The following is a 25164-nucleotide window of genomic DNA, read 5'->3' as shown; positions in this document are numbered from 1 at the left end:
CATGTTGAACATAAAAATGGAAAATACTCAGGATAGGTTCAACAGAGTAGAGGCGTGGGCCACAGAATTTATGTGATTAATAGAGATTCATTCATTTAGTCAACAAATATTTATTGAATGCTTATTTTGTGCTGGGCAGTATGCCAGGTATAGGGGATTCAGTATTAAACAAACAAAAAGTTTTTTCTCTCATGGAGCCCACATTTGAGTGAGGGGATACAGAAAGTAAATAATCTTAGGCAGTGTTAATGTAGTGAAAGAAAATTTAAGAGATACTGTAGAATACAGATGGAAGAAAAGAGATACTAACACAGGCTTATCAGAGAGGATTAATGCCTCTATCTTAATATCTTACCTATTACTCGACTTGTAAGAATTTCTTTATCAGAAGATCCAATCTCTCTTCTAAGATAGTTTGTGGGAATTCTACCTGCTGCAGCAGCCTTCTGTCTATAGTCAACCTGAAGCAGCAATGAAAATGCAGTTCATTCGACTGCTTTTTGTAGTAGCAAACTATTCCCCAAGAATTTCTATATAGGTACAATTCTCCTGAGCTTGCAACAGCATATTCCAGACTACAAGTGGAGAACATTTTGTTTACTTTTAGTGTTTTGTATCTCTTAGGGAAAGGAGAGCTGATAGAAATGTTTCAGCAAATGGATTTTTAAAAAGCCTTCCACTTAGTCAGATGACTGTGTAGCGTCCCTACTTCCCACAGTAGCTTATCCTGGTCAAGTTCAACATTGCCTTTTTTGTATTACCTCTCTTAGATATAACTGCATTCCCCTTTTCATAATAAAAGAAGCCATAAAATACTAATGAGCTCTTTACTCTTCACCAAACATATACTTGCAGACTCATACTAAAGGGAAATTTATGAAAGCAATGAATTCATTGCTTATTAAACATCAAAGTACTTGTGCACTTCCACTGTTTTTGTCGACTTAATGAACTTGGACCTTGTAAAGTATGCTTACCACTAATATGAGAATTGGTTATGAAGCAATCATTTTAAATTCTTTTAATGACTCAGTATCAAACAATTAAGGAAAATCCTTTATTGTGCAAAGTTTACACTTTGTACTCACTAGACAGTGGACGAAAATACTACAAATTCTATATTTATGCTATAAATATATATATTTATGCTACAGTTCAGAAAAATCAGCAAATACTTACCACCAAAGGCATGAACTGGGAAGGTGAAGGTTTTGTTTTACTGACCGCTGTGACCATCACTGCAGTGTCACCTGACTTAGTTAAACATAAACAACAACACTGGTAAATTTTTTTAAAATCAGATATTAACATAAGCAGTGAATGACTGAATCCTCCCTCAGTTAAATGAAGGGAAAAGAAATGTTATTCCATGACACAATGACTATGAAAATAATTATTCACAAGTAGTCCGATCTTAATCCCTTCTGCATGATCATGATCTGTATTAGAATAGTCACTAAGTTTTTCAAAAGCAACAGAACTAAAGGGAAAAGGCTCACTGATAGCGTAGTCACATCCAATCATATTTTCTACTTCTTATTAGGAAATTTAGCCTATAAAAAATTTCCCAAGTATTACTATTGAAGAAACCTGTAAAATTACTTTCTCTAGAAAAGCATTACAGAGTTTACAAGAATAAAACAGAACCCCAAGTTTGGAAGAGATCTTAAAGTTCATTTAATATACCTAGTCCTCTGACTCACTGGTTGTCTGGAATGGTTCTGACACTAGAAATGGTCTGAATCAATTTCCAATACCAAAATTCTAAGAAGTTACATGATGTTGTAAAGATATTCAGTACCAGTCTTGATAACCATTTTTAAGATGAAAATTTAACAACTTGGACTTTTTACCTGTACTATAGCAGAGCCATCTGCAAATCTGGCCAGTTTTCCAGAGGATATTTCTAATTTTCTGTTTAAAATAAAAATTTAATACAAAAGGACTTAGGTCATCAGTACAATTCCCAGCTTAGTATAAAGCAATTAAAGATTCTAATAGAAGAACTAAAGGTTACCAAGCCCCACAGGCCCCCAACCAGCAAAAAACAAACTAAAAAGGGATAGAGTTCACTATCATTATTGAAGATACAGGGGAATTTAAGAGCTGCTTTAGGAAAAACATAGAAACCAAGGCACAGGATAATCTGAATGACACAGTATTTCTGGGGTGCAAAAGCTTTCTTCTTCTTTTTTTTTTTAAATAATTTTTAGAGGAGTATAGTTGCTTTACAATGTTGTGTTAGTTTCTGCTGTACAGCAAAGTGAATCATTTATATGTATACATATATCCCCAGAAGCTGTCTTCTTAAGTGTTTTTCCCATTTACCACCTTAGTCTCTTTTGTTTTACCACCCTTGCCTTGTTGATTAAAGTAGCCTTTTACCACACAAACTAGATCATTTCTCTCCTTAAATCTTTTAAAACTTCCCTCATTGCTTTCCAAATATAAACTCCAAGATTGACTGCAGACACCTTCATTTTCTACAATGGCGCCAAGATAAAGTCAACGGGGGAAAGAAACAGTCTTTTCAACCAATGGTGCTGGGACAATTGGATATCCATATGCAAAAAAGTTAATACAGTTGGACCCTTTCCTCGTATTATAAATAAAAATTAACTCAAAATGGATTATTGACTTAAATGTAAAAGTTAAAACTATAAAACTCTAAGGAAAAAACACAGGAATAAATCTTTATAAATTTGGGTTAGACAACGTCTTCTTATAGATGACATCAAAAGCACAACAAAAGGAAAAGAATAGATAAATCTGACTTCATCAAAATTAAAAACTTTCATGCTTCAAAGAATATTATCAAGAAAGTGAAAGAAAACCTACAGAATAGGAGAAATTATTTTGAAATCATATACCTGATAAGGGACTTGTATCTAGAATATGTAAAGAATTCTTACAACTTAACAATAAAAAGAAACCCAGTTTTAAAAACTGGCAAAGGATTTGAACAGATGTCTCTTCAAGGAAGATCAACAAATGGCCAACAAATAATGAAAATATGCTCACCATCATTAGCCACTAGGGAAATGCAAATCAAAACCACAATGAGATACTGTTCACATCTATTAGGATGTTATGTGTTGATGACGATGTGGAGAAATTGGAACTCTCATACACTGCTGATTGAAATGTAAAATGGTGCATCTGCTTTGGGAAATAATCTGGCAATTCCACAAAAGGTTAACAAAGAAGTACTATATGACCCAGCAATTCTACTCCTGTATATATCCAAGAGAAATGAAAACATATGTCCATGTAAAAATCTGCACATGAACCTTCACAGCAGCATTATTAATAACAGCTCCCCAATGGAAACAACCCAGATGTCTGCCAACTGACAAACGAGTGTATCAAGGAAGAGAGTACGGATACTGACAAGGCTGAGCCAAGGAGTGGACTATCCATCCTGGCTAAGAATAAGCCTTCCCAATTGTATCAAAAACCAGGAGAGAAGTGGAGCCAGGGAAGCACTGTTAAAAGCTTCTAAAGCTAATATACAGCATGGGTTTGAACTGCAAGGGTCCACTTATACATGGATTTTTTTTTTTAGTAAACACAGTCTTCGGTTGGTTGAATCATCTGATGCAGAACTATGAATAGGGAGGCCTGACTATGGGACTTGAGCATCCTTGGATCTTGGTACCCACGGCGGGTCCTGGAACCAATTCCACACAGATACTGAGGGATGACTGTATTTACAATGGGGACTGAATGAGTTGGTGAGAGAAAAACAAACAAGCAAACAAACCAGCTCTGCAGTACCCCAAATGTTCTCAAACCCATGCTTGATTTATAGTCAAATACCAAATCCTCCTACTTTCTTTGTTCCCTCTCTTGAGTCTAGCCAGTGTCTCCTTTAGGGATCCTAGACCACCCACCAGATAGTCCTATGGTCCTGCCTTGGTGATTGCCCTAATTTAAACTGTTTTTTCCCCAGGTGTGTGCAATTTATAGTATGTAAAGAACCAGGTGGTTACTTTCCATTGTCTCATGATCTCAGTTGGTGCTAACTGACCTATGTAATATTTTCTGTTAATGCACTTTTAGTTGTTTTTGGTGCAAATCTGTTATTAGTTTTGTATTTCATGGTTGATTTTACCTCTTATCAGTTTACTTGCCAAACATTTATGTATAAAATACCTTCAAATATTAATACATAATAGATTGCTAACACATCAGTGGCAAGTGGAACTGGGTGGCTATAGAACTGTATGGGAAGGAGATTTTTGAGCTTTTTAAATGTTGAACCATGTGAGTGAATACCTAATCAAAAAATACTTTTGAAAAAAATAAATAATAAAAAGGATAAGATGAGCAGGGAGATCCTATTGGTGGCCAGAAGAGTGGGAGGAGGCAGCTTAGGAAGATAGAAGGGAAAAGAGGAGCCATCTGCCACAGGAAGTAGAACTCCAGGGAGAGAGATATGCTTAAAGAACATTTTTAGAAACACCTGCAAAATGGTATGGAATGTAACCACCTTACTCCAACTTCCACCAAGAAAAATTCAGTAGTATTGATACAAAACTCACCCCACCCCCACCCCTGCAAACAAAACAAAACAAAACATCCACCTTTAAGATTTGGCCTTGCTTTGTTGCTAACTCACATTTCATCTTTTCACTCCATCCACAGTAAGTTATTTGTAGTTACTCAACGCACTCTCTCACTTCTCTGCAATTGCGCTTGCCACTTTCTCTGCTACCTTCTCCTTGCCTTTCAGGATTCACCTTGAACAGTAAGCTTTAGGGTGTGATAAACATCCCTCTGTGCTCCTTCAGCACCCTGTTCATACCTAATACCTTTCCCACACTGATTTTCTCAGCACTGAACCTCTGTTTATCTTACTTCCTCATCAGACAATCTCTAGTGCCTTGTAACTCAATATCGTAGATGCTCAAAAATAACTTGTTGAAATGAAAATTAAAGTTACCCCAAAGGTTACTGTAAGTATTAAATACATTTACCACAGTAGTATACAACCTCCTAGGGCACTGTAAAGAATACACATAACAAGTATAAAGTATGTGGTACATAGTAATCACCCAAAAAAGTTTGCTGCAAACAACAAACTTATGACAAAGAAAATAATTGATTTACCCAGCAGGTATGATATTTATGAATCTCACTGTTACAACACACAACACAGGTTTAAAAAGAGGTTACAAAAGAGGTCCAGGTTGACTAATAAATGAAAGATTCAAAGTAGATTATTCATGAAAAATTTGGAGGGCAGAGGCTAATCTTGTTGCTTTGAGTCCCTCCTGCCTAACAAATAGGAAATGTCTGTTGAGTAAAATGTTCTGGGGCATTTCTTCAGAGAAGAATAAATGTTCGGTCCTTGAAGAATGGAAGAGATATCTTTTCCCTCAAAAAATCAAAATCAAGGAATGCCAGAGGTGGAAAGACCTTAGAGATCATCTAGCCTAGAGGTCAGCAAACTACAGCATGTTTCTTTACAGCCTTTCACCTAAGACTGTTTCTTACATTTTTAGACGGTTTGTAAACACACATGAATATGTGATACAGTATGCAGCCCACAAAGCCTAAAATATTTACTATCTAGCCTCTTACAGAAAAAGTTTGCTGAATCTTTATCTAATTCAGTCTCTTCATTTGCGGGGCAGAGAGGGAGGGCTGAGGGGGGCCGAAAGTGGTGAAGTAACTTGTTTAAAGATCATTCAGTAACTTAGGGAGGAAGTATTGGATTCAAAGCCAGATTTTCTGGCTTTTTTATGAACTAGGATCAAAGTTTTTTTAAAAGTACATGTGAAAGGTGTAGATATATAAAGTAAGCATTAGCAGTTTTATTTATTCTAAAAATGAATCCGGTAGTTTTTAAAAAGTGATTTTCGACATGAATTCTGGCAGACAGACCCCTAAAGAGAGTAACGGTTTGAAAAACAAGTTCAAAATCCACCTAGCCTCATAGTACTAGCTTTGGTTGACTCTGAGCAAGCTACCTAACCTTCTCTGAGCCTCTGTTTTAATACATTTACTACAGGCTTAAACATGAGAGTATCATATAACCGGCGTTCAATAAACTGACCTTGCCCTTCCCTTTCTACCCAGGGTCATACAGGCCAAGCTTTTTAGGCAGTAAACTGAATTGGATGACGTAAGCATCAATGATCAACGCATTATCTTTTCATTTCATAGCCCAGGAGTCCCCGAAAATAAAGGGAACGGAAAACAGGTGGACAGACTCAGCTGGGGAAAAGAAGCCCGGAGTGGGGCAGAAGGGAGGAACAAAAAGCAAAGGGCACGAGGCTGAGACAGCGCGAGAAGGAGGGTGCCAAGAGACAGACTCAAAATCCGGAAAGGGAAATTTGGAATTTAGGTTTGGGATAAAGAGGGGGAAAGAGACCTGGGGTGTCGGATTCGAACTCTAGGAGGTGAATGTACTCGGGCTGGCCTGTCATGATGCCTTGTGAAAGAACAGAGAACGCACACCGTTCCTTACCTGCTGCCTAAGTCCACGGCCACGGTTCGCGACCCCGCGCCACCCCATAGTGCTCGCACCTGCAACTGGGTGAGTGTCCGACCCCGCCCTGGCAGACGGAGGGGACCATGGCCCAGTGGCCGGAGCCAGACGCACGAGCAGCAAGGCCTGCAAGCCGCCATGACACCCGGCAAGCGCTCAGCCCGGGCTGCGCCCTGATTGGCTTGCTCAGCAGGTAGTGGGCGGAGCCTAATGCAGTTTCGTTTCCGCGGTGCAGTGGGGAACGCCGGGGAAGCGGATACCGGGCCGCTTTCTACGAGACCTAGAGAGGGCCAAACCTATCTGAACGCGATTGTGACTTAACCAGTCCTTCTTTCCGTATTAGCCAATGAACAACAATTAGAAAAATAATGTGGGCTTTTTGGTTGTTTTTTGTTTTGCTATAGTAGTTTAAAAGAAAGTCCTAGAATAATGTAAGTGTTTAATAAGTAGAGTAAATATAGTAGTAATAGAAGTAATCAGAAAACACATTATTATTTGGCTTATGGGAGCTGAGAATTAGGAGAATTTGCGCAGTGGGCCATGGAAAGAGATCTTTCTCTCTCCCCTCCTTCGCCCTGGCTTTTATTTTATAAATTCAAGCAACAAATATATTACTACGAAGGTTTGCGTTAATTTATTTCTAGTAAGTTAATTTCACTTCTTGTTGACAAAGAACTTCTTGTTGAACAAAATCGTCATTTTGTATATCTTTATGATCATTTTGGATTCATCTTCCTTTCCACTGATAATATTTAGCAGTTTATTCCTCTGCCTGTTTTGGTCAAGTGTTAATACTTTCTAAACCAACTCTTAAATGCAAAGTGCTTGCTACTATTTAAAAAAAATGTTTTGGAAAATGAAAACGGTTTTTGGAATTTGAATTTGATCCATTTCTAGGGGGTGGATAAATTTCTCCCACCCCTCTTAATCTGCCTGTTGGAAAATCTTTACGTGGTTCCTGGAATGAACCAATGATCATTTTTCTACTGTGAGGGTCATATTACTCTTTTAAGGTCATAATCCCATCCCCCCCAAAGAAATCCAAACAAAATCCAATGCACATTGAAGCAGAGTTTTAAGAACAAAAAGTGTTAACTCCAGACAGACAAATTATAATATTTGGTGGCAAAGCAGCTCCCTTATACCTTGCTCTCAAGAGCTATTATCACTGATTTGGAATTTCCATGCCAATAGAAGGGATTACTGTTAACTCTATTTATAGGTATTTAGTGTTAAAGTAGTTTTTGCCTCTTCCTCTACCTTTGACTTTACCTTGTTGCCAGTGTTTCCAAGACCATTCCATTGAGACCTGTTATAAGGACAAATCTATCAGAATCTACCTGCCGCAATTCAACATGATTTTAGATTTGTAAAATAAGAATACTAAATCACCTTTTGGTAGAGTACCTAAGTACTATATAATCATTTTCATTTAGGCAGTATTGCCTAGTAGTTTAGAGCATAGACTTGAAGTTGTTACCAATCCCCAAAGGGTCAGTGACCCCTCAATGGGTCCTTTGCCTGGAGTTGCAAATGCCACTTAAATGAAACCAGGTTCAGTATAGCACAGCAGAAACTTTTATTGATTAAGGAATTGAGAAAGGAGAGCTCATGCTCTGAAAATACCTTCTCCCCAAAGGGAGGGGAGTAAGGGAATTTTAAGGGGTAATAGGCAGATAAGTCATCAGGGCTGTAGGAAAGGGTAGAGATTTCCAGGGGCAGCTGGGGGTAGCTGGGGCATACGCAGTTTTCCATGCTTCTTTGCACAAGGCATGAATTGTGCCTAGCAGAATACAAATCCTCCCTTTGGGCAGAGATTATAGCACAGTAATTAAGCAGAGGTAACTTTTGGATACTTCCAGGTCTTGTGTGTGTAGGTGCGTTCCTGTGGTCAAGTCAGAGCTGGTTCAGGACAGTTGACCACTGCATATCTCTTAAAACAGAGCTACAAAACAACTCTGTCAAACACCAGGTGATTTGGAAATAAACAAAGAGATATATCAAGGCAAGGATCCATTAGCTCTCAGGGACTGGTACGAATGACAAAGGATCTCCCTTCTCCATTCCTTGATGAATGAATTAAGTTTCTGCTGTGCTATACCAAATCTGGTTTCATTTGATTGACATTTTCAACTCCAGGCAAAGGACCCATAGACCCATTGAGAGGTCTCCGACCCATTGGGAATCGGTAACAAAGTTAGTCCTGAATGGTGCCAGTCTTGGCTTTGCCATTTGCTAGTTGTCTGACCCTATCTCTCTGAGCCTCAGTTTCTTCATCTGTAGAAATGGATAATACAAATCTCAAAGGATTTTTGTAAAGATTAAACATGACAGAGGATGTAAGATGTTTATCATGGTACATGGCACATTGTCAACAACTCAATAAATGGTAGATTCAGCTTTGATTCAGCCTTTTAAAAAATTTAATTTAATTTATTTTTTATACAGCATGTTCTTATTAGTTATCTGTTTTATACATATTAGTGTATATATGTCAATCCCAATCTCCCAATTCATCCCACCACCACCACCCTACCCCGCTTTCCCCCCTGGTGTCCATACATTTGTTCTCTACATCTGTGTCTCTATTTCTGCCTTGCAAACCGGTTCATCTGTACCATTTTCCTAGATTCCACATATATGCGTTAATATACGATATTTGTTTTTCTCTTTCTGACTTACTTCACTCTGTATGACAGTCCCTAGGTCCATCCAAGTCTCTACAAGTGACCCAATTTCATTCCTTTTTATGTAATTCAGCCTTTTCTTAATTTTCCCTCTAGTTTCCTCTGTTTGAAATACTGAACAACCTTCTTTCCTTCAGAAACTAACCATGGATCGGTTAGCTTTCATCCAGTTGGAAATGCTAGAATGCAGAATGTGCACATTAAACCCAACTGTTTCCTCACACCAATCCAAAATAATTGAAATGGTAGTAATTGGATCATAAACTCCAAGGCAAATGTGGATAGTGAAATCTTGTGGCAGAGTATTATTATGAAGTAGTCATACAGATGATCAGGCTATGTTTACATTAAGCATTTTAAGACTGACGTAGAAAGAAACGTATAAAATGTTTAAATTCTTGTGGTTGTAGCTACTGAAGCTATGACCCATGAGGTTCAATCTGAAATTGAACCTCACATTCTAGAAGTATAGTTCTGCCAAGTCTAGTTTGAGAGTCAAAATATAATTTAAAATCAGTTTCTTTACCTTGAAGCACATTAACGGTGATCCAATTTAAATCCACCAGCAATGTTTTTCAGATCTCCTTTTCTCTTTTCTTCAAACTCCAATGAAGCTGCATCAAAACAGTTAATACCACTGCACCCTCTGAGTAGCAATTTCATTTAAGTAAAACACCATTGCATTAAATGATTGTTAATTAAAATTTAATTTGGTTTGTAGTTTGGTTTAATATTGATAAATATTTATTTATTTTAGTTTTATGACTAAGCTACCAGAATAAGGAACTTATGTTTTCTTATATATTTGTGCATATTTAAGCAACATAATAAAAAGTATCTTCGGACACTGAAGGGTTACATGAAATTTTTTTTTTCTTGAAAGAATGTAGCATATTCAGCATTAACAAAGTCTGCTCAACACCATTGCCAGAGGGAGCTTTCTAAATCACAAACCTAAATGTGTCTCCATCTTTTTTTTTTTTTTTTTTGGTGGTACGCGGGCCTCTCAGTGTTGTGGCCTTTCCCGTTGCGGAGCACAGGCTCCGGACGCGCAGGCTCAGCGGCCATGACTCACGGGCCCAGCCGCTCCGCGGCATGTGGGATCCTCCTGGACCGGGGCACGGACCCGCGTCCCCTGCATCGGCAGGCGGACTCTCAACCACTGCGCCACCAGGGAAGCCCAGGGAAGCCCCTGTGTCTCCATCTTGATTAAACTTCTTCTATGGCTTCCTAAATCTTTAATCTACATGATAAAATCTCAACTGCTTTGTGTGGACTATGAAATTTTTTCCTATTCAGCCTCATCAATTTTGACTTACTACCCTACTTCTTTATCTCCCTCTCCTCATTTTTATTTTATTTTATTTTTTTGACCACATGGCATGCAGGATCTAGTTCCCTGATCAGGGATCGAACCAGTGTCCCCTGTAGTGTAAATGTGGAGTCTTAACCATTGGACCACCAGGGAAGCCCCCCTCTCCTCATTTTATATTCCAAGTAAACTGAACTACTTGTTCTTCTCTAACATATCACCTTCTCTTTTGCCTCCGTGCCTTTGCATGTATGATTCTCTGTGCTTTGCACACATCCCCTCTCAAGTGTCAGTCTTGCAAACTCAGTCTTCTGGTCTCAGCTTCAATACTGTTTTCTCAGACTTCCCCAGACTGACTTATGGGTACAGTCTGTCTGTCCTCCCACTTATTTATTAATTCACATAGTCATTATTTCACCCATGGAAATGAATGTGGGAATAGGTACTGCATAGTGGTTAAAAGGGCTGGCTCTGGAATCAGATTGTCTAGGTTTGAATCTCACCTCTGTCACCTCTTAAACGTGTGACTCTTGGTAAGTCACTTACCCTTTCTATACCTCCTTTTCCTCATTTGTAAAATGAGAATGAAAAGAATATCTACCTCTTAGGGTTGTTATGTGGATTTAAATGCAGCCTTATTTTTATGGAACTAAGCATGGTCCCTGGCACGTGGAAAATGTAATATTTATTTATTTTTAATTAATTAATTAATTTTTGGCTATGTTGGGTCTTCGTTGCTACCTGTGGGCTTTCTCTAGTTGCAGTGAGCTGGGGCTACTCTTTGTTGCAATGTGCAGGCTTCTCATCATGGTGGCTTTTCTTGTTGTGGAGCACGGGCTCTAGGTTTGTGAGCTTCAGTAGTTGTGGCACGTGGGCTCAGTAGTTGTGGCTTGCAGGCTCTAGAGCGCAGGCTCAGTAGTTGTGGTGCACTGGCTTAGTTGCTCCGCGGCATGTGGGATCTTCCCGGACCAGGGATCGAACCTGTGTCCCCTGCATTGGCAGGTGGATTCTTAACCACTGAGCCACCAGGGAAGTCCCAATGTAATATTTATTAAATACCTGCTTTATGTCAGGCACTATATCCTAGGCTCAGAGGATATAAGGGTGTCAAGACAGTCATAGGGCATAAAAATCCCTGCTTTATGGAGCTTGCAATATAGTATGAGAGATTGACAAAAACACAACCAAACAAACAGAAAAACTAGAGTGTGATTCATGCTAAGAAGGGGATAAGCAGATGTGAAGATAGAAAATAGTGGGATGAAGGCATAATTTACATCAAATAAGGTGCCCAGGGAAACACTTCCTGAGGAGGAAACATTTAAGCCAGCCTGAAGGATGAGAAGGAGATGGCTTCTGAGACATGGGGGCCAGGTGGGAGAAGCCACTTGCAGGAGGATGGTTACCCCTAAGTCGGGAAAGGGTTTGGCTTCTGTGAGGACATATGGAAAAGCCAGTGTGGCTAGAGAGTGGTAAGCAAGAATGTGGCAGTCGCTGTCAAAATGGTTGGAGCTGATTCAAGGAGAGGACCTAGAGTAATAAGAGTAATCAGCATACCAACGATGTCACAAGCCATGGAAATGCATGATATCACCTAGAGAGAGGTTAGAAAGAAAGAAGAGGCCTGGGTCTGAGCCCTAAGGAGGGAGAGGCTGCCAAGTCTATGGAAATGGAGTCAACCTTGTTGCAGGAGGAAAGCTAGGATGTACTATGCTAGGTATTTTCCATTTGCACCTGCTCCGTCCATTTTCTACCCTTTTCAGCTCTGCCCTGTACCGCAAGGGGCTGATTTATGGCTTGTAACACCCTGACTTCCTGGCCCTCTGACTTTTGGTTGGGTCAGCCAGTGGGAGACACCAGCAGGAGATCAAAGGACTAGAGGAGAGAGACATTAAAAGCACAGAACCTTTATTCCTTGTGATGTGGCAGTGACTGCTTCCGCCTGTCACTGCAGCACCTTCCAGGTGGCCCTGCTTGCTTGACTCTAGCTATCACACCAATTACACTGTTTCTCCTCCTTGCTGCTTCAAGCCTTAACAGCTTCCTCCTGTTGCCCATCTCTCAGTGCCTCATCGTTCCTCATTGTTAGTTCCAGAATCTGCCTTCCCCTCTCTAAATAGTCCTTTCATTAAATTCTCTTAGAACTCGTTTGAGTATGCCCTCTGTTTCCTGCTTCCCTTTCCTGCTCCTCAGAGAGAGTCTCTCTTCACTCTTTTGTGTCTCAGCAGTAGAACACCGTTACTTGTTACTAGAAGCATGTTACTCTGGAGGTGAGAGTTGAGGGGTATGCTGTTCTGATTAACCCTCAGTCTTAGGAAGGTATTATCTCCCTGGATCTTGGGTGGGAGTAGCATTCTCAGTGCTGAAGCCCCTCTTCCAGGTGTGATTCTGGGCCCAGCATGTATTCTGCCTCTTCCCCAGAGGTAAAGGGTTATGTTGTTTCTTCTCCCATGTGCAGTGGGTTTTCACAGTGCATCAGGGTGACAACATTTACCTTCCCACAGTGGGTAAGGCTTTTTTTCCTGTGGGAAGGTAAGGGAGAAGGATCCAGTGGGGCTTCTGCCTTTCCCGCAGTGACTGCTGTCCTCCTTCTCCAGGATTGCACCAGGAAGGACACTTTCTCAGGACTCCTGCTCTCATCCTAGGCTTTTTTGTGAGTGCCCAGTGAGGTCCACGGAGAAGAGCCTGTGAGTGGTTGTGAATTCGTCTTGTATCTGCAGTGTCCAGGGGTTCTATAGTCTTTTGGCAGCCCACACTTGGCCTTTAGCAATTGGTTAAAAATGGTAGTTGAATTCTTCTTGCCAATGTCTTTTGGTGACTGTACCAGGTAAGCAAGGGCTCATGTCCTGTCTCTCTTTGGAGGCTCTTATCTTTCCTTAGGTTTCAGATTATCTGGTTACTCTGTCATTTTAGCTCTCTAATGGGTTCTAGAAGAGTTGTGAATTTCCAGATTGTCAGTTGTTGTTATTTATAAGGATGGGATGCTGTTTCAAGATTTCTGCATCCTAAGCAGAAGCCAGAGGTCTCACATGTAATTCAAGACCTCTCCTCTCCACTAGTCCAGAGAGGTGAAGAAAAAGTAGAATTTGTTCTTTCATTATTTTATTTTTTAGCCTCATCTTGCCTCCATAATTTATGGTTCTTCCAGGATTGGGACAAAGGAGGAGAGAGCAGAGAGAGATGAAAGATTTCAGTTTCTGGAGCCAATGGAGTCCTTATTTGACACTGTCTGGTTTTCATGTCCCCCATTACTGCAGGCATCTAAAACCTGGCTGTGATGTGGGGTGTATTGTGGGACCACCTCTGCTGAGACCACCAAACTGCACAGTTTCCTAATGTGGATACTTTCTGGGTGACATTTTGTGACCTTCCCAGCTTCTGCTCCTGGTGTTCTATTGCACAGCTTCTTACTGCTGAGATCCTTTTGTCTTGGCTTTTCATCAAAATAGCTTCCCTGGGTTCTCTTGGCACACGAACTCACACATCCTTTCCCCCCAAACTGGTAGCACTGTAGCTTATTTCAACCACTGACCTCTTTTCTTGCCCTGCCATTGCAGGTGGCTCCAGTCAGTCTCTGGCCTCCAAATTCTCTTATGGGGGAAGCAGGCACTAGAGTCCATATCCTTAAATGTCCCTGTATGACCACTTTGTAGTAGCAGGATGGACTCTCACCCAAAATTTGGTTGGATGTCAAGACTGATGTGACACCTCCACCCCCTCCTCCATCCACATACCAAGTGAGTATGAAAAGGTGTATTACTTACCTAATAAGGCTTATGGGGGAAGCAAGACAGACTTCACAAGCTGATTTGAAAATGGCTTGAGAAAGCCGGGAAAGGAGGCTGGCTTGGAGTTTCTATTGTGGTTATGAAGTGGGGCAGGGGTGAGTGTCCCTATGTGTGGGTGGGCAGAGGTTTGTGTGCTTTGAATTTCCCACTGCTGCAAAAGGAGGGAGCACTTGAGTTTTCTTAACAGTGTCCCAGATGTAAGGCGCAAGGAGAAGAGGGACAGTGAGGGTTACAAGTCATCAGCAAACATCAAAAAAATGGATTCAAATTCTTTATTCCAGTCCTCCAGCTCTAGGAGACATATGTCAAGCCTTCCTGAGAACTCTCTTACTGTGTTTGCTCCTATTTCATGGCATCACAGGGCTATTTTTTTTTAATTGTTTGGCTGTGCCACGCGGCATACAGAATCTTTGTTCCCCAACCAGGGATCGAACCTGTGCTCCCTGCAGTGGAAGCATGGAGTCTTAACTACTGGACGCCAGGGAAGTCTATTCTATAGCTTAATAAATGTTTAGTTGGGGAAGGAAATAATATTTTTCTAATTCTCTTTCAGTGGTTCTCTTGAGCTCCCATTGCTTAGTTTGGTTGAGGGTGGGATGAGCAGGGTGGCTCTGTATTCCTCCATGGAAAGGGCAGGAAAATGCCACATCTTTCCTAACTAGGCTGGCAAATCTCTACCTACATAACTTTCTTTAATTCGAGTTCCAAATTGTTAGCGTCCTCTGTTTTGGCTGGAATGGGTGATGGGAGTTGATAATCATGGACTGGTTCTGCTGTCTTGGATCTTGTAGAATGTTGGGGTAATTATCACTGATTATTTTCATTTTTGGAGCCTTAACCAAAATTCTGGTACAGTAGGAAAAGTCCTCATGTAACATCCTGTTTTACACATAATGGGAGGAAAGTTTCCTTCACTGAAATGGGAGAGAAGGTGGGGATAGGAGAAAATGTAGGTGAGTTTGAAGGCTTGCCTAAGGGAGAATCAAGGAAATTTGTCTTACTTCAGTATCTTTAATGAAGTTTGAGGTAAGGCCAGTAGCTGAGATTTGGGGGTTGGGGGAAAGAGAAGATATATGAAGTTTAGGAAGAAAGTTATTTTGGGGGATAGAAAAGTGAATCTGCTTAGGAAACATGATGGGATTGCCAGACATTGGTACATGGCTGTGTGCTCTTTGAGATTTGTGATCATGAGTTTCAAGGGAAACCAATCTATTCATTTGGGTGAATTTTTTTTCTAGCAAAGTTTACCTGTTTGGGGCAAGAATGGAGAAAGTGCGTGGTTGGATTCATCTAGAGATGCGGTTTTCTAGGTGCTATGGACTGAAATGTGTTTCCTCAAAGTTCATATGTTGAAGCCCTAGACCCCAGTGTGATTGTATTTGGGATAAGGAAGTAATTTAGGTTAAACCAGGTCATAAGGGTGGGACCCTGATAGGATTAGTGTTCTTAGAAGAGGAAACACCAGAAAGCTCTTTCTCTTGCTCTGCCATGTGAGAACACAGTGAGAAGGTGACCATCTACAAGCCAGGAGGAGAGCCCTCACCAGGAGCCAAAGATGCTGGACCTTGATCTGGGACTTCTAGATTACAAACCTGTGAGAAAATATATATCTGTTGTTTAAAGCACTCAGTCTATGGTATATTATTATGGCAGCCTAAGCTGACTAAGACACTGTGCATGGATGACAGAGGGAGAGAGGGGCAAAGGAGTTGGAGATATTTGCAGAGGAGTGATTATAAGGATGGGACTATGAAATCTAGGCTGGACAAGTAGCTCCAAATATGAAGTCAGAACACTGATGAACAGTGAGAAATGGTGGGGTCAATGGACTGAAGTTTGAATTATAGCAGTGGGAATAAAAGATGGTGGTTGTTTTCAAGGTTTACGCATGTTGAAGTATATATCAGTATTCTTTTTAATGGCACAATAATATTTCATTGTATGGGTATACAATTTATGTATCTGTTTATCAGTTAATGGATTTGGGGTCATTTCCAGGTAAATGATTCAATAGATTATTTTGTGAGTGAATTTGTATTGGACTTCTGACATTTTCAGTTAAAAGAGTCCCCCAAAATACATGGTAGATGTTTATGTAATACGTAATGAAGTGGTCTAGACTGTACTGCCTCAAAATAGGCCACGTTGGCATAAGGATTATTTTGAGCTGAAGGAAATTGAGAACCAACAAATATAAGAAAAGTTCTGTGCCCTCCCCTTATCTGCCTAGAAATAGAGCATAAATTTCCCTTTGTGAAGATGGCATAAAACCCCCTCCCCCTTCTTCTGTATCAGGATGGGGAGAATGACCCTTATCACTGGAAATGGAGAGCTGGCACTGAGATGAACCTGCATAAACAAACCTTACTAAAATAACTCTCATCTTCCACTCGTTTCCCTCAGTTTATCACTACTAGAAGCCCAAACCCCCCATTCCTTAGTCTATTTGCTTTTCTACAATTTATCACACTTTTTAAAAATGTTACAGTCCCTGAGTCTAACTGCTTCTTTGGGTTTTCACTTGTTTTCTATGAAGCCTCCGTGCATGTAAAAATATTAACATCAGTAAAATTTGTATGCATTTTCTTTTTTTAATATGTCTTTTGTCAGTTTAATTCACAGGCCTCAGGTACTTAAACTAAGAGGGTAGAAGAAAAGTTTAAGAAACACCTGTTCCTCATTGTCATGGATTTATTAAGAAAGCCGCAACTGGATATTACCACTGTCCCACATTTTCTGCTAAGAGGAAAGCAATAACAGGGGTCTGGACATTTCCCTCCTTTGGAACGGTCACCCAGCCTTTCTGGTACAGGTAGCAGATATCTCTTCAGTATATTCCCCAGGAACCAAGTGAACTGAGCAGTTTTAGGGCTTTGAATCATTTAGATAACTAAAAACTCCCACCTTAAGGCAGAGGGTAGGAGCAAGTTAGGTAATGCAAGGATAATACTTGCTGCTACTTTTTTTGGAGGAGAATAAGGGACAGTAAAAATCCCTTTAGCCTCTCTTTTTCTTGGTGTACTGAAATTTCCCTCCATCCCAACAAAAGAAGAATCAGAAGGAGGTCTGCTCCAATGAGGGGATCACCCCTAATTTTTCCATACCCTAAAACAGCTAGGTTCTGTTAGACCCTATCCCGACCCTGTCTTATGGGTGTCCTGATACCTCCAATCACCATTATGGTTGTTACTTCTACCACCACTAGTCATTGTCATTTTTCCTAATGGATGGATTTTCCTATACTGACCACACTTGTGATGCGTTCATTCACTGTCACTAACTGTCTAGGAAAAAGTTTTACAGAATTGTAATGAATAGAATTAACTTACAAATAGATTTTTGTGTGTCGTTAGGATTCTAACTAAATGCAACCTCCATCGGATTGTTATATAAATTTTCATGTTAGTTGTTCTTTGGATAGTGGGATCATTGTTCCTTCTCACAAAACAATTTCTTTAAAGTCAGCATGAAAGAACAATAATTGAGCACAAAAGCCTGACCTTGCCAACACTGTATTGCGTACTCAGTCAAATGAGTTCAGACCATTATGGCTTATATTAACTGTGTTTGTCATTTGTAATTAATGTGGATTAAAATTTGGAGGAGATTTTTGGAGTTGTTTTCTGTTGATTATGCTAGTGGAAATTTCAGACCATATTAACATTTTCTCTTGCTCCTTAAATTTGTTCTGTGTTTTCTTAACGGAATAATTATGTCTTTGATCTGATTTTGAAATAGGCTGACTTTAATGTTTGGTCAGGAACAATGTAGAGCCATCACTCACCCAATTTTCTCCTTCTCCTTTGACAATTCACACAAAAGTCTGATCAGGAGAGAAGCAATCTGTACATTTGACTTTTGGCTCACTGGGTAAGATGATATATCGATACAAATTTGGAATATCTTGAGGTAACTTAAGGTTTTGTATTAAAATACACTTACTGTGTCTTGGATATGAAACAGGTGGCTCTGCAGACAGGTGTGAGCTGTTGCTAATAAATGGACTATTGTGCGCCAAGTAGCTTTTACATTATCATTATTAACGCTCATTAAAATCACAAGCCTTTAGCTTCTCACAGCTTGTTCTCTTTTTTTTTTGCGGTACGCGGGCCTCTCTCTGTTGTGGCCTCTCCCGCTGCAGAGCACGGGCTCCGGCCGCGCAGGCTCAGCGGCCATGGCTCACGGGCCCAGCCACTCTGCGGCATGTGGGATCTTCCCATACCGGGGCATGAACCCGTGTCCCCTGCATCGGCAGGCGGACTCTCAACCACTGCGCCACCAGGGAAGCCCCTGTTCTCTTTTAAAGAGATGATGTTCAAGGTCATACACTATTCCTTGAAATGTTTACATTTAAAATAAAACTTCTCTTGTTGTGGTTGTACACCTGCATCAGTTATGAGAGAAGAGGCTTTGAAGTTGAGCAGTAATATTAGCTTTAATATTTTATTGTCTTTTTCAGTCTTTCATATAGCTTTCAAAAATTAGTAAGCATACAAGAATTCCATTTGTGCATCTATGTTTGTATTTTCTCTTCCTTTAAACAATCACTGTCTTTTTTTTTTCCTGCTTCCAATAATCATCATTCTTATTTCCATTAAACATTTATGGAGCCCACACCATTGCATGAGAAACCAGAGCAATTTCTGCAGTAAATGCCTGCACATTTTTGTTCCTTAAATACAGGCTCTCATGGACTCCTAACAAGGCAATACCAGGGTGAAGAGGGCAAAAGAGATTTCTTTCAGGCTGCTGCCTAGTTCTCAATAGGCCTCCTTTAATTTGGTTTTGGCCTTAGATACATAGCTTAGTTTAATTTTTCATGGCAGGTTTGTTTCACTCTTCGCATCAAAGTTTAACTCCTCCATCTCTCCAGTATTTTCTTATGGAAAATTTCAGTTTTAACCTTTCATAAAGTTTGATTGCTTTGACTGTTAAGAAGGTATACTTCATTCAAGCCTTGATTTTGGTATACATGCCAATTATTATCCCTTTTGATGAAGAGGTACATTTGGAAAAGGTACTTAAAGTACTAGGGTTCAGTTTCAACAATAATTTATTGTCTATTGGATATAGGCACTATACTGTTTTCACATTTATTATTTTACTTAATTTTAGAGAATAGGGGAGCATGGCCATGCAGACTTGGCTTAATATAAATTTATGAGCTAGGAGCTACAGGGAATTCAAATGATGCCGAAGACTGTCCCCTCTTGAGAAATTTGCAAGGAGACATACAAATATAGGGAGATTATATTTTGAGACACTTATTCCTCTTTTCCTGTATTTTCTGCTGTCCTACAATTTTCCCCTACTCAGGAAGTAACATTGGTATAGTATTCTCACTGTCTCTGAGAAATGTTATAAGAAAATAACAGGTACTTAGCTTCTGAGTTTGAAAATAGATGCAGACAATACTTTGAAACAAGTTATTTGTGAGACTTTGGGCAAAAAGTCTGCATACCATAAAAAATAGATTAGAAAGAATACAGGATGATGTATGAATCATTCTTCCAGTTTGTGAAAAGATATCCAGCAAGGGGATAAATACAGGTGGGAGCAGAGTGGCAATAGGAGCTTCATGGAAGCTTGAGGGTCTGTGAGTAGAGGGGACTTCAGCCAGGTGAGCTACTTTCAGTCCCCTAAAGAGCCGTGCTCACTTATGCCTTGGTGATTTTGCTCATACTTCTACATTTGCTTGAAGTGTTTTCTCATCTAGATTTCTTCTGGCTGATACTTGTCTTTCAATATGCTGTTCAGGTGTTGTATGTGTTGAGAGGTCTTCCTCAGCCCACTTCAGTCTACTGAGTTTCTGTAAGCTGAGAGTGATTAACTCAGCAGGCCTGGGTTGCCCAAACCCTGAACATTCTAAAGGTCTTTAGGACTGACCCTTGACGACCTCCTGGCATATAACCTCTGAGCCCTTGAAATATCCTTATTGATAAGAGTGTCTTTATATAACTGAGACTTTGTACCACACCAGATACAGGTATCCCAGGCTTTTCGGAAGTTCGCTTTACACCACTTCACTTTCACGAAAGACCTGTATTAGTACCTGTGTTCGCTAACTGAAGGAAATCTGAAGAGGATTTTTGCTTTTATGAAACATGGCAAAAAGAGAAAATAGTGTTCAGCATTTGTTTTGCAGTGAGCAGTTATAGAGACAGTGGCACCCCCAGCAGGGAGAGTGGCACCGCCAAGCTCCTTCCCCAGAGAACTACACTCAGCATCTCGGCATCAAGTTGCCATAGCTTTGAACTGGATTTATCTTGATTTATTTTGTACCTCTGTTAGCAAGGTGTGTCCTAAGGTAATTGCTTCTTCACTTTACGCCATTTGGCTTATGAAAGTTTTCATAGGCATGCTTTACTTTTGGGTATCTGGGGAAGACAGTAGTTTATGCTAACAGTGTGATTTGTGGTGAATGCCTGTATTTTCATTCCTTGGGAATGACTCCCCAGTAAAAATTCTGGAACCAAGGCTCAGGTGTCACACGTCATTGCTGGGAGAATTAAGTGCTGTCCATGAGACTCCTCTGGGAGAGTACCCTTGGAAGCTTGCGTTTAGTTTCTCCTGGACTCTGCTCTATGCACCTTTTTTCCTTGCTGATTTTAATCTGTATTTTTTCTGTAATAAATCATAATGTGAATGTAACACACATTCTGTGTTCTGTGAGTCCTTCTAGTGAATCATAGAACCTGAGGGTGTCCTTAATACCCTATGATAATTTTATAAGTGTATAACACTTATCATACAGTCTATTCATTAATTCATTTATCCTTCCATCAATCCATTTGACCAATTAACTACTGAATGCCTACCATGTACCAGGTATTGTGTTAAGCCCAGAGGTTTGGGAGTGAACATGATAGGCAAAATATCTACCTTCAGCAAGTTTATAGTCTGATGAAAAAAAGAGACCTATGATAGGCATAGTACAGGATGACATAGGGAACAGAGAGCTCAGAATCCAACACAAACTGGTGTTGAGAGGTATCAGGTAAGCTGCTTGAGAAGTAGGAAAGTGGCCAAGGGATAGAAGAAGTGGTTAATGCAAATGCAACATACATGCAGAAGCCAGGAGTGAGAGAGGAATGAAATTCATTGTGGCTGGATAATGATGTCTGAGGGAGAAATTGACAAGTGATGAGGCTAGAGAAGGGGCCAGAAAATGCAGCGTTTTAGCTACATTAAGCTCCATTAAGGAGTGTGCTCTTTATTCTACTATAAGTGGGGAGCCATAGAAGGGTTATAAACAGGTGAATGAACTGATTAGATTTGTTTTTAGAAAGACTGCTCTGGCTATGGTTTGTATGAATGAATTGGAAAAGCACAAGGAATTAGGGAGGGGCACTTATTAGGAGGCTATTTCAGAAATCCAGATATGAGATGATAGAGGTCTAAACTGAGATGTTGGAAGTTCACTGGAGAAAAGTGGACAGATTCACAAGATGCTTAGGAGGTAGAATCTATAAGACCAGGTGATACATTGTATGCTGGGGAGAAGGCATGAGAAGAGTCAAATGTGGCACGGTATGCCTGTCTTAGGTGTGAACAACTGTGTCGCTCTTAGAGAAGTGTGAAGAAGGCCAGATTTGGGGAAAAAGATGAGTTCAGGTCTTGTCATGTTGATATTGTTTAATGATTTTTTTCTTCTCTAGTCTGTAAGTTTGGTCAGCCAGTTGTCCCAATACCATTTTTAATATAATCTATTCTGCTATAACTCAACAGTATCATTCCTGAGATACTTCTCACTGTGTAAGAATGTTATCAAAACAATTGTTTCAGTAGAAAAAGGAAATTAGGGGTTAGAGAGTTTTAGATTGGCAATAACCAAGTTATTTTTGCTGCAGGGATTTCAATAATAAAGGGATTTTGAATATAAATGTATTTAGTTATTAAACACTAAAAATAATAAATTATATTAAAATAGACAAAACAATCTTCTTCATTTTCTTTACATTCCACTCACTCCAGAGCCTCATTCTCCTCTTTAATCTTAGGCCTTGACCTGGCAATTTTTCTTGTCGCACACCTCGCAAACACCAAAGGTAAATGTAAGAACAAATGTTACGCCCAGGTAAATAAATGTTGGAGATGCCAGTAGAGTAGCTAGGCTTCCGAGCAAAGTGGCTTTGTGTCCTATGCTTTTTACGCATTTTCTTTACTTACTCAACATTAGCTCTCTATCAAATCATTAAACTATAGATCACGTTATATCCTATGTATGTTGTAAAACTTGGCACTATTGGAGAAATGGTTGCTATCCCGTCCTACCCTCCCCCCGGCAAATGATATGAAATGCCACCTTTGGAATATGCTCAATTCTCAGAAACTGTATTTAAAAAAAAACTCTCCAGGAAATTTTGATATTCAGTCAGCTTTTTGTACGATGACTTTGGAGAATATAAAGATATGTACTGTAAGCCAGAATTCCTCCTCTCTAGCCAATCACAGTCCTGACAGCAAGATGGCATGAACATAACATTTCACTTTAACCAGCATTTATTGAATGTATGAGACACTGGGCTAGGAGTTGGAGATAAGTAAATCATGGTCTTTGCTTTCAAGTCTGGTAATGGGAGAGGCAAACACATAACCAGATGATTAAAAAAAACAATATGGCAGCATGCTATACTAGAAGGCTGTGTGCACAGACTAGTGAAGAATTCCAGGGAAGCTTCCTGGGAGAGATGAATTTCAAATTGAACCAGGATAACAGGTCTGAGTTCCTCAGTTATAGAAACGGGGCTGAGGATGCCAGGGGCTACTGCTGGCACAACTAATTGTATCCTATGTGAATGGTACCCTCTGCCTCCACACTGCTCAGGTTATGCAACACAGAAGCCCTGCAAGAGGGAGAACCAAGCGGGGAGATCAATCCAGGCAGAACAATGGCAGAGAAGTGTAAAATAACAGATTGTGTTCAGGGAACTAGAATCAGTTTGATGTTACTAGATTGCAAAATGAGTCATGTCCTGATGCCTCGGTTCATAAAAGGGTGTCAAACAAACTAATTTCAGTTAAATTTGAGAGTGGGCCTCAGGTCAAATGTTATAGATAGTTGGATCATAAGAGATTGAAAGGATGGAGTTGCCTCTATAGAAATAAAGGAATCTAATAGATTCCTAATAGAGAAACAGGTTTATAGAGATAATGTGTGGTAAAAGTACCAGGGGTACCTTCAAATAGAAGACTACCTATGTCCTCACTTGTCTTTTTCTTTGTCACAAGCAAAGATATTTAAAAAAAACAATAAGAAGGTAGTAGTGTGCCATAGTGGTTAAGAGTGTAGTTAAGACATCCGGGGTTTAAATCACTGCTCTGCTCTTAACTAGCTGTGTGCATGTACTTGGGTGAGCGTTCTAAGCACTGTAAATCTGAGTTTCCTGATCTGTAACATGGAAACAGCAAGAGTGCTCATTACATAAGGTTGTTGTGAATAGCATACAGCATTCAAGAATACTAAAAGGAAGGAAATACTGCAAAATGTAAGTCTAATTCAGTTACTATGTTAAAATATATAGTTCATTCAAAATTTTTATCAGCTCTTCAAGATGGATTGAAGGTTGATAAGAAGATATCGATATCATGTAATAATATTCCAGCTGCTGGTTACTAGCAACCATGCAAGTGCTAGAGATTACCTCTTGGACTTAATTAATATTTTAAAGATGTTCTGAGCTGTAGGCCTGATTCTGAACCTGTAGGTATGTACTGTGAATCCAGAGAGATCTATGCAGTGGGTCAGGATACTTTACAAGACACAAAAGATAGCTTTACAAAATGTCAAGTAAGTGGAAGCAAGCCTGGCAACTTAAACAAAAGACTTGGATATTTTCAAGTGAGACCAGCAGAATATTTATAACTTGAGATAATTTCAAGAGTTTACTAGAATCCTAGTTTTTTTATATTAACTATCACTCAAGTGCTTTGGAATCTATAATATAAATAAAAATATTTTTCTGTCATTATCTTAATAATTGATTTAGGCAAGAATTGTCAATGGAGCTAAGACTAGTGGGTAAAAATTTGAGAAGGAACAGATTTGATTTAGATCAATATACCTGATCTAAAATTTAGCCGTATTCATAACAGTGCTCTCCAAAATCTCTCTCCTCCAGTAATCTTTTTCTTTATATTTGTTCCCGTAAAACATTCACCAACTTCAGAGGGTTAGAAAAATAATGAAAGTTTCTTTTATGGTTGCTTCGCCTGGGAAACACTTCTGCTTGGAAAATGGAGAATTCAGTTCCCACCAGAGGGCGCTCAGGTGTTACTTAAGTCATCTCTTTAGATTTCCGGACCTCCTTTGTATCTCAAAATGTAAAATGCAATTTTTATTTTTTTAATATTTGTAGGTGAACTTAGTTTGAGGTTTTAGAATAAATGTAACTCCAATGTTTTAAAACTTGACTATATCTTGTTTTTCCTGTCAGATTAAAATAATTACCCAAATGATATCGTAATTAGAACCCATTACCAACAACAACAAAAAGAATTAAAAAAACACTCAAATTTCCACCACCTAAAAATACATTGTTGTTTTTTGTTTGCAGCAAACACTTCCAGCCCTGGTTCATTGCAGGTCTGAGAGCCAAGGTTCCTTCTCCATCTCAGCCACCTACTCTGGAACCAGATTATGAAGGTGGAAGGGCCAGGATGAGAGGAACTCTCAGTTTCAGGGGTTCTGGTGCAAAGTGCTGACACCCTTGTGAGTCCTGCTTCCCAGGACGGTCATGCTTTCTATTAGGCCACTCCAGTGGTTCTTAAAGTACCCCCAGCCAGCAACATCAGCGTCTCCTAAGAACTTGTTGGAATGCAAATTCTTGGGCCTCCATCCCAGATCTACTGAATCAGAACTTCTGGTAGTAGGGCCCAGTA

At 39.8% G+C, this 25164-nt stretch overlaps 1 protein-coding gene across 7 annotated transcripts in view; it reads right to left on the bottom strand.

The window, feature by feature from the left end:
* The window catches only part of PNPT1 (polyribonucleotide nucleotidyltransferase 1), a 39905-nt gene extending 33250 nt beyond the window's left edge, over positions 1-6655 (bottom strand). For 3 of the 7 annotated variants that reach the window (XR_009544119.1, XM_060169355.1, XM_060169356.1), the window contains exons 1-4: positions 6476-6655; positions 1854-1914; positions 1180-1254; positions 356-461 (exon numbers count right to left, since the gene is read on the bottom strand). Coding sequence is in view for 6 of the 7 variants with exons in the window: in XM_060169355.1 (XP_060025338.1) it covers positions 356-461; positions 1180-1254; positions 1854-1914; positions 6476-6636 (403 nt within the window). In the remaining variant the exon portion in view is untranslated. Of the gene's footprint in view, positions 1-355; positions 462-1179; positions 1255-1853; positions 1915-4586; positions 4743-6475 lie in introns of those variants that run through there. The other 4 variants (XM_060169359.1, XM_060169358.1, XM_060169361.1 and 1 more) reach the window with 4 other exon arrangements.
* Between the last annotated feature and the right edge of the window lie 18509 nt (positions 6656-25164).

This window comes from Lagenorhynchus albirostris, chromosome 13, assembly GCF_949774975.1.
Source record: "Lagenorhynchus albirostris chromosome 13, mLagAlb1.1, whole genome shotgun sequence".
Taxonomy (NCBI): Eukaryota; Metazoa; Chordata; class Mammalia; order Artiodactyla; family Delphinidae; genus Lagenorhynchus; species Lagenorhynchus albirostris.
The sequence above is the reverse complement of the archived record's forward strand: the minus strand, read 5'-3'. Positions and strand labels throughout refer to the sequence as shown.